Source organism: Rhincodon typus, chromosome 16 (assembly GCF_021869965.1).
Source record: "Rhincodon typus isolate 14 chromosome 16, sRhiTyp1.1, whole genome shotgun sequence".
NCBI classification, from domain to species: Eukaryota; Metazoa; Chordata; class Chondrichthyes; order Orectolobiformes; family Rhincodontidae; genus Rhincodon; species Rhincodon typus.
The window spans coordinates 7,034,726-7,048,049 of NC_063347.1; the positions used below are offsets into that span (position 1 = coordinate 7,034,726).

The window sequence follows — 13,324 nt, forward strand, 5'->3', positions numbered from 1 at the left end:
CCCTTCATCAGATTCTGATGAACGTCAGCCTTTCTGCTCCTATGATGCTGCTTGGCCTGCTGTGTTCATCCAGCCTTGCTCCTTGTTGTCTTAGATTATATTATAGTTGTCTAATCATAGGAATATGATGCATGGGAAAGCTAACTCATGCACAAGGTTCAGTGAAAGTAAAATTTGGTACCTTTTCTCCTTTAACTCCTGGTATTCTGTCTTCCAAATTGATCTGCAAAAGAAGAGGTGAAGATTTAGACTCCCACAATCAGACTCCTGGCCAGGGGCCTGTGAAGTTTAGTCACTTCCTCAAGTATGTGGTTGGACTGAGGAGGACAAAATCAGAAGCCACACGACACCAGGACGGCCTTAATTGTGGTCTTCGGTTCACGTCACGCCATATGTAAGCCCACCATACTGTTCCGTATTTGTAGAATCTTCCTTAGTGCTCTGTTTTGGCACCGTCACCGTGATAACTTGTTATTATCTCTTTACCTTAATTAGTTGGTACTGTTTTGGATTACCTATTACTTTTGTTAGACCCTCAGAATGCGACTCTTTTATCTATCATGTTATTCCGGCCATTTGGTTTGTCTCTAGCACCATCATATTTTTGATTTTTTTAATTATCTCTCTGTCTCAATTAATTGGATTATAGGTCATCCCTTCACTTGCTACTCAACTGTTGGCACTTTACTCACATCGTCTGATGCTTTTGGTCACCTGCAGAAACTTATTATTCAGCCTGTCCATACTCCACTCACACTGTTTGTACTAACTTTTGACACTCTTTGTTACCTGGAATTATCTTGTAATGATCTCTCCACCTATAAATTCTGTGCCTGCGCACTTCCCCCCACTTCACCTGATGAAGGAGCAGTGCTCTGAAAGTTTGTGATTTCAAATAAACCTTTACACTCATAGAATCACTGGAGTGTGGAAACAGGCCCTTGAGCCCAACAAGTCCACACCGACCCTCAGAGCATCCCACCCAGACCCGTTACCCTTTCCTTGTAACCCATTTACACATTCCTGAACACTACGGGCAATTTAGCATGGCCAATCCACCTAGCCTGCACGTCTTTGGACTGTGGGAGGAAACCCACGCAGACACGGGGAGAATGTGCAAACTCCACACAGACAGGTAGCCGAAGGTGGGATCGAACCTGGGTCCCTAGCGCTGTGAGGCAGCAGTGCTAACCACTGAGCCACCTGTTAGACTATAATGTGGTGTCATGACACTTACTCAATGACCAAGACTGAAATGGAAACAGTGGTGTCACCTCTCCTGGCATCTGCCATTCTTACTTGTTGCCGTGCCTGGTGTTTGTAATGGCTCCTCTGAGCTGTAACGATTAACGATGGCAGCTCAGAATCACGTTCTGGCTAAAGGCGACGATTTGTTTGTTCCTGGTTTCCTACCGAAGATTCGGTATGGAATTCTCTCTTTCAGCTGCTGAATGCTTTGCTATGGGTTTCAGGCTCTTGCTGTTTTCTGATGGTCTTTTTTTAAATGGCTTTCTTCGTTTCAAATGCTGTGTTCTTCTCCATAAATCTGGTGCCTATCATCTAATTCCAACAAGATCATGCTGTGTCCATCAGCCCCCACTTGCAAAACCTAAAACAAACCATCTACTGGTCAAGGGTAGAGATAGTAGGAACTACAGATGCTGGAGAATCTGCGATAACAAGGTGTAGAGCTGGATGAACACAGCAGGCCAAGCAGCAGCAGAAGAGCAGGAAAGCTGACATTTCGGGCCTAGACCCTTCTTCAGAAATCTACTGGTCAATGTAGTTCTGCATTTGGGTAGCACTTACTGAATGATCCCAAGTACAACAACAGTTACATTAAAAAGCAATTTAAGTTGAGGTCACGTGTGGCCTATTTACACCTACTATAAATGAATCCATTCAAACTCAGAGATCGATTATCTACAAGCTCAAGGAACACGTTCATGCCTTATGCCTTTTTCTGATATCCTGAGAGCTTAACATCCTGGGAGTTAGTGATTGTTTGAGGGTTGGATTTCCTCTGTGAATCCTGATGGCACAAGACAACAAATCTCAGAAACATGTCTGTTTGTCGGCAATATTCAAGATCTGCGCTACAAAGCCAGAATTCCAACAGGTTTACTTAAGATCACAAGCTTTCGGAGCACTGCATATTCCCTCCACCACCACATCTCCCGAAAAAGGGTCCAGGGGCAGGGAAAACAATAAGCAGGATATTGGAAAAATGTTCAAACTCACCCTCAGTGATTCCAACCAGGTCCTGGGATAAAGTCCCAGCCTGAATATATCCTCGTGTGGCTTATTGGCACATGTCACTTGATAAAATCACTCTAGTGAAACACCTGGGGACAGTTTCCTTCATGAAAGGGGCTACATAAATACATGTTGTTGTTGTTATGGATTGATCAGCTCTTTAATTTCTCTCTCTGAGCACAGCCATAAATCTGACAATCTAATGGAGCAAGGTGAACAAATGGCTGGTGATGGTACAGTTTTGTGTGATTTAGTTGCTCATTGAGATTCAATATTAGTCCACTCCATTCTGCCAAATGAGAATTAGAAGCACAGTATTGAAGTGATTCTAAATTGACCAGTTTCTCACGTGGACAATCTCTGATGCTCACTTGTTACAGTTCCATTCTTGTCCGTGCCTACATCATACAATAACTAACATCTTAGTGCCATGTGAGTTCCACTCGAGAGATTTAAGCAGAAAACCTGAGGCAAATGCTCCAGTGCAACATTGAGGGAGTGCTGCTCTGTTGGAAAACACTGTCTTTCAGGTGAGATCTTAAACTGAGGCATGGTCTGCTCTGGGAAGTGGGTTTAAAAGTTCCAACAGCACTATTGTGAAGTTGAGGGGCAGCACAGTGGCTCAGTGGTTAGCACTGCTGCCTTACAGCACTAGGAACCTGGGTTCAATTCCACCCTCAGGTGACTGTCTGTGTGGAGTTTGCACATTCTCCCCATGTCTGCTTGGATTTCCTCCTACAGTCCAAAGATGTGCAGGTTAGGGCAGATTGGCCATGCCAAATTGCCCGTAGTGTGCAGGTTAGGTCAGTTAGCCATCGGAAATGCAGGGTTACAGGGATAGGTGAGTCTCAGTGTAATGTGGGCTCGATGGGCCAAATGGTCTGCTTCCACCCTGTAGGGATTCTTTGTCTGTGTACACTGAGTAGGGGACTTATTCCCGATATACTGACAAGGTAGGAAAGAACCACACCTGGCCATTATCACAGTGGGGACTTACAGTCCACAGACTGAACTTCTTACATGGCAACAGTCACAACGGCTTCTAAGATATTTCACTGACAGTAAAATACTTCAGGACATCCTGTATTTGTGAAAACATACCAAATAATCACAAGATGTTCTTTTTTTTAATCATTAAGTCACGGCAAACACAGTGATAAACATTACATCACAAATTTAATAAAATGAGGTTAACAGCTAGATTTACTCCTTTTCGAAACTTGATTATTTACCAGTTTTCCGGGAGGTCCGGGAGGTCCTGGAGTTCCTTTCTCTCCCTGGATTAGAAACAAAAGATCAAATGAATACTTTGTCTCCGCTTTCACCGCCATCTTCATAACTTCCTTCAGCAAAAAAGAACACGGAGGGTCGGAGATGGCATCCTGTAAACAGACTTGTGATATATGAGTGTGAGAGGGTGAGTTAGCAGGCAAAGAAATAGGCAGATGGAGAAGAATGGGTGGACATGTGAGCTTGCTGTGGATAAGCAGTAGATATTTTCTAATCAACCTGCTCGGAGATGAAATTGGAGCAGGTAGGACTTGAACCTAAGCCTCCTACCTCAGAGGTAGGGACATTACCACCTTGCCACAAAAGCCCCAACTCCTTTTGACTCGGATGGATGGACATTACAGACCTCCATGATGTAAAGAGATTTGGTACATGAATCACAAAAGTTAGCTTTCAGATTAAGTTATTGATTGGGAAGACAAATGGCATTTATTGTAAGCAAACTGGAACCTAAGGTTGTACAGGACGTTAGTGAGGCCTCTTCTGGAGTGCTGTGTCCAGTTCCGGTTGTCCTGTTACAGGAAGAATATTATTAAGCTGGAGATGGTTCAGAAAAGATCTATCAGAATATTGCCGGGAATAGAGCATTTGAGTTATAGTAAGAGGCTGGATAGGCTGGGAGTTTTTTTTACAGGAGTGTAGGAGGTTGAGGATTGAACTTATAGAGGTTTATAAAATCATGAGGGGTATAGATAAGGTGAATGGCAGTTGTCTTTTCCCTACAGTGGGGGATTTCAAGACTGGGGGCACATTTTTGAGATGAGAGGAGAAAGATTTATAAAAGACATGAGGGGCAACCTTTTTACACAGACTGGTTCATATGTGGAATGAACTTCCTGAGGAAGTGATGGATGTGGGTATAGTTACTATGTTTAAAAGACATTTGAATAAGTACATGAATAAGAAATGTTTAGAGGGATATGGGCCAAGTGCAGGCAGGTGGGAGTAGTTTGGTTTGGGGTTATAGTTGGCATAGACTGTTTCTGTGCTGGATGCAACATGTGACTCAGCGGTTAGCACTGCTGCCTCACAGCGACAGGGAACTAGATTCAATTCCACCCTCAGGCGACTGTCTGTGTGGAGTTGGCACATTCTCCCCGTGTCTGCATGGGTTTCCTCCGAGTGCTCCAGTTTCCTCCCACAGTCCAAAGATGTCGAGGCTAGGTGGATTGGCCATGCTAAATTGCTCATAGTGTTCAGGGATGTGTAGGTTAGGGGTATGGTTCTGGGTGGGATGCTCTGAGAATCGATGTGGGCTTGTTGGGCGGAAGGGCCTGTTTCCACACTGTAGGGTTTCTATGAACTTCTATGACTGTAAGAGTAAGGAATTTTAATTGCAACTGGACAGGGCCTTGGTAAGACCTCTCCTGGAATATATTTGTGTACAATTCTGGTCTCCTTGTTTGAAAAAGGGATACAAACTGAATTAGTCGCAATTCAGAGAAGGTTCAGTCCACTCAATCCTGGGATGAGGGGGTTTATTTTATGAAGGAAGATTGCACGTGGTGGGCCTGTCCCCACTGGTGTTTAAGAGGAAGGAGAGAGAACCTTAGTGAAACATGTGAGAACCTGAGGAACTTGAAGGGTGGATTCTGGAGTAGATGGTCTAGTGGTAGGATCACTAGACTATTAATCCAGGAGACCTAGTTAATATTCCGGACGTCTGGGTTCAAATCCCACTAGTGGAGATGGTGGAATTTGAATTCAATAAAAACCTGGAGTTAGGAGTCTAATGAAGACCATGAAACCACTGTCAGTTGTTGGGGGAAAAACCCATCTGGTTCACTAATGTTGTCAAGGGAAGAAAACCTACCTGGTCTGGGCCTAAATATGACTCCAGACCCACAACAATGTGGTTGACTCTCAACTGCCCTCTGGGCAATTAGGGATCGGCAATAAATGCTGGCCTAGCCAGTGACGCCCTCATCCCGTGAATGAAGACAAATGGATGTTTCCCCTTGTGAGAGGAACTAGAAGTAGGTGACACAGTCTGAGGGTAAGAGGTCTCACTGCTGAATTGGAAATTATAGTTTTTTTTTCCTCTGAGAGACTCATTAGTCTGTTAAACTCACTTCCCCAGAAAACAGTTGAGGTTGGGCCATTGAATATATTCAGGACTGAAGTGGATGGATTTTATGATAGACAAGGGAGTCCAGGGTAATGGGGACAGAAAGGGAAGTGGAACTGAGACCACAACCAGATTAGACCTGGTGTTGTTTGAATGCAGCACAGAGGTGATGGATTGGATGGGGCGTAGTCCTGCTCCTGAGTCCCCGATGTTCTAATGTGCATCATGGGACATTAATCAGGTCAGTCAGTCTTCCCCTTAAATGGGACCAATGTCCAATATCTCAGAACTGTGGGTGGCTCAGTGGTCAGCACTGCTGCCCCACTGTGCCAGGGACCTGGGTTCGATTCCACCCTTGGAAAACTGTCTGTATGGAATTTGCATGATCCCCCTGCGTGGGTTTCCACCAGGTCCTTCAGTTTTCTCCCACAGTCCAAAGATGTGCAGGTTAGGTGGACTGGCCATGCTAAATTACTCATCGTGTTCAGGGATGTGTAGATTTGGTGCATTAGCCATGGAAAATGCAGGGTTACAGGGATAGGGGTAGGGGGAGGTGTCTGTGTGGGATGCCCTTTGGAGGATCAATATGGACTTGTTGGGCCAAATGGCCTGTTTCCACACTGTAGGGATTCTATGATCTGAGATAAGGAGAAATGACTTCATTCTCAGGGGGAAATGTTGGAATTCTCTGTCCCAGATGTTTGTGGGTGCTCTGTCATTGACTATGTTTGAGGTTGGGATAGACAGATTCTTGGTCTCTCAGAGAATTAGAGGGATATGGGGAGCAGCTGGGAAAGTGCAGTAGAAGCCAAAGATTGTGATCACAGTGAGTGGCAAAGCAGGGTCAAAGGGCAGAATGGCCTTATCCTGCTCCTATTTCTTCGGATCTCGTGTGTCTTTGCCATCACTGAGGCAATAATTTCAAGAGAAAGGAGGGCCCTGAACTCAATGTTCTGACCTTTTGGATGAAAATCAAGCTCCCAAGTTCCTTTGGTCCTGAAGACTAGGTGTGAATAGGACCAAAAGTGGTTCTAAGTCACCCCCTTCTACCAAAAGCCAGGCTGTTTAGAGAATAAGAAATAACTATCCCATCCTTGAGCTCATTCCACTCTTCAACTAGAGCATGGTTAGATTTTACCTGCTTTGGCCAACAATCACCCAGCACAAATTTACCATTCTCAACTGAGAAAGTTTCACCTGGCTCTGTCCTCTATCCAACATTTATCCTGTAGAGATGAGCCCCATATTTCCTATACACATTATGTGGGAAAATGCTTCCTGATTTTTTAAAATATAATTTGTTCATTGCCTAGGCCAGCATTTATTATCCATCCTGAACTGCCTCTCTTAATTCAAGACTTTTCATTGAATTCAATTCAAATTCCACCATGGCCAGATTCAAATCCAGGTCCCCAGAACATCACCTGGGTCTCCGTATTAATACAGAGATCATAGCACCAGGCCGTCATCTTCTCATAATATTAAATAGCAAAGGATAAAATGCTGGTTGGACACAGTGCAGTCAAAGATTTTCCTGCAAGCTGTTCAGCAATGTCATGACACACCTCTTTGGCAGGTGGGATTTGAATCTGGGCATCCAAGCTCAGAAGTAGGGTCACTACCACTGTGCCAAGAGCCCATGTAATGTTGGATATTTCTAATCAACCTGTTCAGGTATATTACGACACATCTCTTGTGCAGGTAGCCAAGGTTACCTCAGAGTACAACGGGACCTTGATCAGATGGGCCGATGGGCTGAGGATTGGCAGATGGAGTTTAATTTAGATAAATGTGAGGTGCTACATTCTGGAAAGGCAAATCAGGGCAGGACTGATACACTTAATAGTAAGGTCCTGGAGATTACTGCTGAACAAAGACACGTTGGAGTGCAGCTTCATAGTTCCTTGAAAGTAGAGTCGCAGGTAGACAGGATAGTGCAGGCAGCTGCTACGCTTGCCCTTATTGGTCAGTGCCAATAAAGTGGGGAGGTCATGTTGAAGTTGTACAGGACATTGGTTAGGCCACTTTCAGACTACTACATTCAAGTCTGGTGTCCCTGCTATAGGAAGGATGTTGTGAAACTTGAAAGGGTTCAGAAAAGATTTACAACGATGTTGTCAGGTTTGCAGGGTTTGAGCTATAGGGAGATGCTGAATAGGCTGGGTCTATTTTCCCTGGAATGTCAGAGGCTGAAGGATGGCCTTCTAGAAGTTTATAAAATAATGAGGGGCAAGGATAGGCTGAACAGCATCTGAAGGTCTGTTCCCTAGGGTGGGGGAGTCCAAAACTACAGGGCATAGGTTTAAGGTGAGAGGGAAAAGATTTAAAAGGGATCTGGGGCAACTTTTTCACACAGAGGATGGTGCGTGTATGGAATGAGCTGCCAGAGGAAGTGGTGAGAGCTGGTACAATTACAGCATTTAAAAAGCATCTGGATGGGTACATGAATAGGAAGGGTTTACAGGGATATGGGCCAAATATTGGCAAATGGGACTAGATTAATGCAGGATATCTGGTCAGCATGGACGAGTTAGACCGAAGGGTCTATTTCAATGCTGTAAAACCCTATGACTCTATGAGGTAGGACACTACCAATGTCCAGTAGGAGTTTTATTTAAAGTCTGAATACCACAAATTGCAACATTGATTACCTGTTCCTCCAGGCAAGTGCTCACTGAAGTTAATGTCACCTGTTCCCTAGTTTGATTTGGTCTCAGGTAGCCCAACCAGACCCCACTAGAGATAACTCAAGGTTTCTGCTAGTGTAATTCTACCACTATCCATTAGAAGGTGCACATAATCGGAGTATAGTAGAATGCTGCTTGGATTTTTCTCTCATGTCAAGTGACTGCCCTCCTCCCTCAAGATGTCTTGGCTGACGTAGTTCACCTGGGAATCAAAGGCAGGAAAAATAGACCCATCCCTCCGTGTCTTACCATCTGATCAGGTCTGAATGAATACCTGAGTCCCAATGGAAGGGATGAGAGATGTATCAATTGAGGGTTAATCGGTTGAGAATTAGTTGCATAAATATGGGTTACTTTTACTCCTTCATCCAGCACCTGGCTGTCCCTTTGCTCTTTCCATGGATGTCCTTCCACTTTCCCGTCCAGGGACCTAGATGGAAGGGTGTTGCACGCACCAGTCCCTTGTAACCACAGACTGCAACAGTTCACAGACTTCCCAGCCCAACTGTTTATTTTGTGGTGTTGGGGAGAACGTGGATCATACACAGGAGTTTAGGGAAATCTGATCGGCATGGATGAGTTGGGCTGAAGGGTCTGTTTCCATGCTGTGTGATTCTATACATTGGGTGTGGGAGGTTGCAAGTGCATTTTAGTTCCTTGAAAAAGCTTTTAGTTGCACTTCAACCACACGCTGCAGAGGGGTGTGGGCAGGTTGGAAGATCCCCTCATGCGTCTGCTCCTGGGCCTGGCCAAGCTGGCTATAAACAGGTCCAGGCAGCGGGCTGCGGAGGGATCATAGATATTGACTGTCTGGCCCTCTTCCGTGGTTACATTTGTGCCTATGTGTCCTTGGACAGGGAGCGCATTGTGTCTATCAATGCTCTCGATGCCTTTGGAAGTGCTTTAACTCCCCTTCCAATTCCATTTTGATTTCATCTCCTTCCTCTCTTCCCTCACCTTTGGTGGTCTGCATTGCCCATGCAAGGCATTGCATGTGACTGATTAATTGGCAACACTGGAGATTTACAGGTGGCAGATACAGTAACATAAAAATTACCAAGAGTGATTTGGTGAAGAGAAAACAGCCATTCAGTTGTGTGTGATACCACTTCAGGATGTAAACCAAAATAATCAGTGGGTTGTGAATTTTATGGACTGTCGTTGACAACAGTAAAGCTCTCACTCAAACCTTGGACCTAAACTCTGTTCACAAACAGTTATCTTGTAATGTATAATGACTGCACTGGAAAACCATCCGGTTCCCGAGGAAGCCTATTGAACTAAATCTACCAAGAACACCAGTGGCTGCTTACATCGTCCCATTGCAGAATAGGAAAAGACCCAAATTGCAACTGTTTGACAGGATTCAAAAAGAGACAAGCTGAACCAACACTTCAAATTACCTCAGAAATGAGGGAGTGGCTCCAAAATTAAAGAAAACAGAAAGATAAAAGCAAAGTGAGATCATGGGAGGAGGTATAGCAAGGGCATTATGAAATTAATTAAAATGCTTGCTAATTTTCCAGTTTCCATAAAAGGTTGACACCACATTGTTAGCCTGTTTTTTTCATAAGGGGCCTACACCTCATTGTTAGCTTGCCTTTCTCATAAGAGGCCTACACCACAATGTTAGTCTGTCTTTCCCATCAGGGGCCTACACCTCATTGTTAGCCTGCCTTTCCCATCAGGGGCCTACACTATACTGTTAGCCTGCCTTTCCCATAAGGGGCCTACACCTCATTGTTAGCCTGCCTTTCCCATCAGGGGCCTACACTATACTGTTAGCCTGCCTTTCCCATAAGAGGCCTACACCACATTGTTAACCTGCCTTTCCCATAAGAGGCCTACACCACATTGTTAGCCTGCCTTTCCCATCAGGGGCCTACACTACATTGTTAGCATGTCTTTCCCATAAGGTGCCTATACCACATTGTTAGCCTGCCTTTCCTATAAGGGGTCTACAACACAATATTAGCCTGTCTTTTCCTCGTTGACTTAGGAAGAATCCTATTATATGAACTTTCTGTATTTTCTGTTTATAACTCAGGCAAGTTCGTCTTGCGCTTTTTGTCTGTATCCTTATTCTGTAACCACATTTCTCACTAGAACCATTTGCTTCAACATCCACAATGTACTTACCCTATCGCCGTGGTCTCCCTTTGATCCTGCAGGACCCCTGATCCCCTGGAAAGAAGTCATCGAAAGAAAAACAAAAATCAATTAAAGCTTTAATGAAGTGTTTGCCATGAACTCTGACCCAGAAGAAAACGGAGCGATTCCAAATGAAGTTCAATGTGCTGTGGATGAGACTCACATCTCTTCCAGCCCGTCCTGGTTCACCAGCATTTCCTTTCACTCCTGGGGCACCATCAATTCCAGGGACACCCTGAAAACAGGAGAACACCTTTAAACATAACTCCTTCCTGAGTCACAGAAAGGCTGAACTGCCTGTGTTTTGATGGGAATCACTTTGGAGGGAGAAGGGAGGGGTAATAATGGCTCCACCTCCAAATAATCCTCCCAAAGAACAAACATCACAGAATTATTACAGCGCGCCTCTCACATCTTCAAATGTGCTTCATGACCTAGTGTCATTTACCTGTCTTCTCCCCATACCTTCACAGATTGGTTTTGGTTAAATAAGCATCCAATGCCCTTTTTAATGCTTTGTAGCCTGCTTCCACCACATTTCCAGGTAGTGCATTCCAGACCCTAACTATTTGCTATGTGACTACCATTTTGTCCTCACATCACATTTGCTTTGTTTGCAAATCACTTTAACTCTGTGCCCCCTTGTTCTCGATGCTTCAATCCGAAGCAGTGTCTATTTGCTCTATCCTGTCACTCCATGATTTTGAAAACCTCTATCAGAGGTCCCTTAGCCTTCACCTCTCTAAGGCCAAAAGTCTCAACCTCTGCGTAACTATCCCCATAAACGTGGCTTCTCATCCCTGGACCCCATTCTTAAACACTGCATTCTAATCTTCACGGTGAAATGGCAATGATTGATCTATAGGAATGGACAGTACAACATAAAGGACTTTTCCAGGTGAATTCTCGTCATCCACACAGACTTCTACTGGAAACATTAACTCTGTTTCTCTCTCAGACCTGCTGAGTTCATTCAGCACTTTCTATTTTAGTTTCAGATTTCCACTATCTGCTGTTCCTTGTCTTTACCACAATGGATTCGAACCCTGGCAGTGAGGGTGAAAGGTCACTATGCTGATCTGAATGCAATAATGTACGCCTTGGATTGAGCCCAGCATGCCAAGGCTGTGGATCTCGGTTCTTCTAAACTGAGATTTGGTATGGATTAATGAGGCAGAATGGTAACGGTTCTCTGCATCTTAGCCTGATCTGCCTGCGACACTGGGCGCTCAAATCACAAAGCTTTGGCCATTGACCTAACCCACACATACCCTTGCTTGAGCTACAAGATAATTTATTGGGATTGACACCATCAATGTTTCTTCATCTGCAGTGTCTGGGTGTCACTGGTAAGCCCTGCATTTTGAGACTGTCGCCAAGACCCAGAGAAGGTCATGTTGAGCTGCTACCTTGGCTACAACCATGCAATTCATTAGTCTATGTCTGAGTGTCAATATTCTTTCCCATTCTAACCAGCTGCTTTTGGGATACATCGGAAGGATTTGCAGTTTAACACCCAACTCCTCTGGCCCTGTTCTGAGCGCAACTTCCTTGGCCATCGAGTCCTTGAACTTGAGAACTTTAAGCTCAGAGGCAGGGATGCAATCAGGTGACTGAAGAAATTGGGACTGCTTTCCGTGGAGAGAAAAAGGGAGATGTGATCTGGATCGAGCAGGTGGGAGTGTTCCTGCTCAAAAGGAATTTAAAGATACCTTCTGATTTAAAATGATGTGCGTAAGAAACTTGGGTGATGTGCGAAAAACATTTTCACCGAGCGAGTAGTGGGTGTGCTGCCTGGAAACGTGGTGGAGGCAGGTTCAACAGAGGCATTGCAGAGGGGCAGTGGACAATTTGAATAGAACTACTGCACAAAGGCAGCAGATTGGCACAAGGTAATGACGCTCATTTGAAGAGACAGTGCAGGCATGTTGGGCCAAATGGCCTCCATCTATCCCTGTAATTCTGAAATCTCCTGCATCAGAAAAACATTCCACACTGCAGAACAATTTTCTTCAAGTCCTCCTCATTGTCGCAATTTGTACTGATTTCTAAGCACGGGCCACGTTAAAAATCAGATATTTTATGCTGCAAAACTTTTGTATGAGGGCCTTCCTGACTGATTGATTGATTAACTCTGTAACTCTCTTCTGTTATAACAGACCATATTCTGAATGTTCCCCCTGGTCCAGAGGGTGAATGAATGAGGTTTCTGTTACTCTTAACTTTTTATTTATTTTTCTAATTTATTTTTGTTTCCTAAGAATTTCTACTTAAGAATTTGTACCTCAGTACCTTTGTACCTAAGATGGCGATGTAAGTTGTGACTTGTAAACTCTTCACTTTAACAGGAAAGATGTGGAAGCGTTGGAAAAGGTGCAGAGGAGAGTTGCCTGGAATGGAGGGAAGGTCTTATGAGAAAAGCTTGAGAGAACTGGGGCTTTTCTCTTTAGAACGACAAAGGATGAGAGGTGACTTGATAGAGGTGTACAAAATGATCAGAGGACAGCCAGAGACTTTTTCCTAGGGTGGAGGTAGCTATTACGAGGGGGCATAGTTTTCAAGTGAGTGGAGGTAGATACAGGGAAGACGTCAGAGGTAGGTTCTTTACTCAGAGAGTCGTCGGGGCATGGAATGCATTGCCGGAGAGTGTAGTGGAGTCGGCCTCATTAGGGGCATTTAAGCGGCTATTAGATAGGCATATGGGTGATAGCATAAGGTAGGGGTGGAGGTTGGATAGACCTTAGGTTTAGGCTAAAAGTTCGGCGCAACATTGTGGGTCGAAGGGCCTGTACGGTGCTGTACTGTTCTATGTCTATGTTCATGGTACTCATATAAGTACATGTGACAATAAAGCTAACTCTAATTCGACTGT

At 44.5% G+C, this 13,324-nt stretch overlaps 1 protein-coding gene across 1 annotated transcript in view; it reads right to left on the reverse strand.

Moving 5' to 3' along the window:
• The window catches only part of LOC109916444 (collagen alpha-1(VII) chain-like), a 260,704-nt gene that overhangs the window by 169,383 nt on the left and 77,997 nt on the right, over nucleotides 1–13,324 (reverse strand). Inside the window, exons 37-40 of the mRNA XM_048606678.1 lie at nucleotides 10,616–10,687; nucleotides 10,441–10,485; nucleotides 3,489–3,533; nucleotides 182–223 (exon numbers count right to left, since the gene is read on the reverse strand). Coding sequence (XP_048462635.1) covers nucleotides 182–223; nucleotides 3,489–3,533; nucleotides 10,441–10,485; nucleotides 10,616–10,687 — 204 coding nt within the window. The remainder of the gene's footprint in view (nucleotides 1–181; nucleotides 224–3,488; nucleotides 3,534–10,440; nucleotides 10,486–10,615; nucleotides 10,688–13,324) is intronic.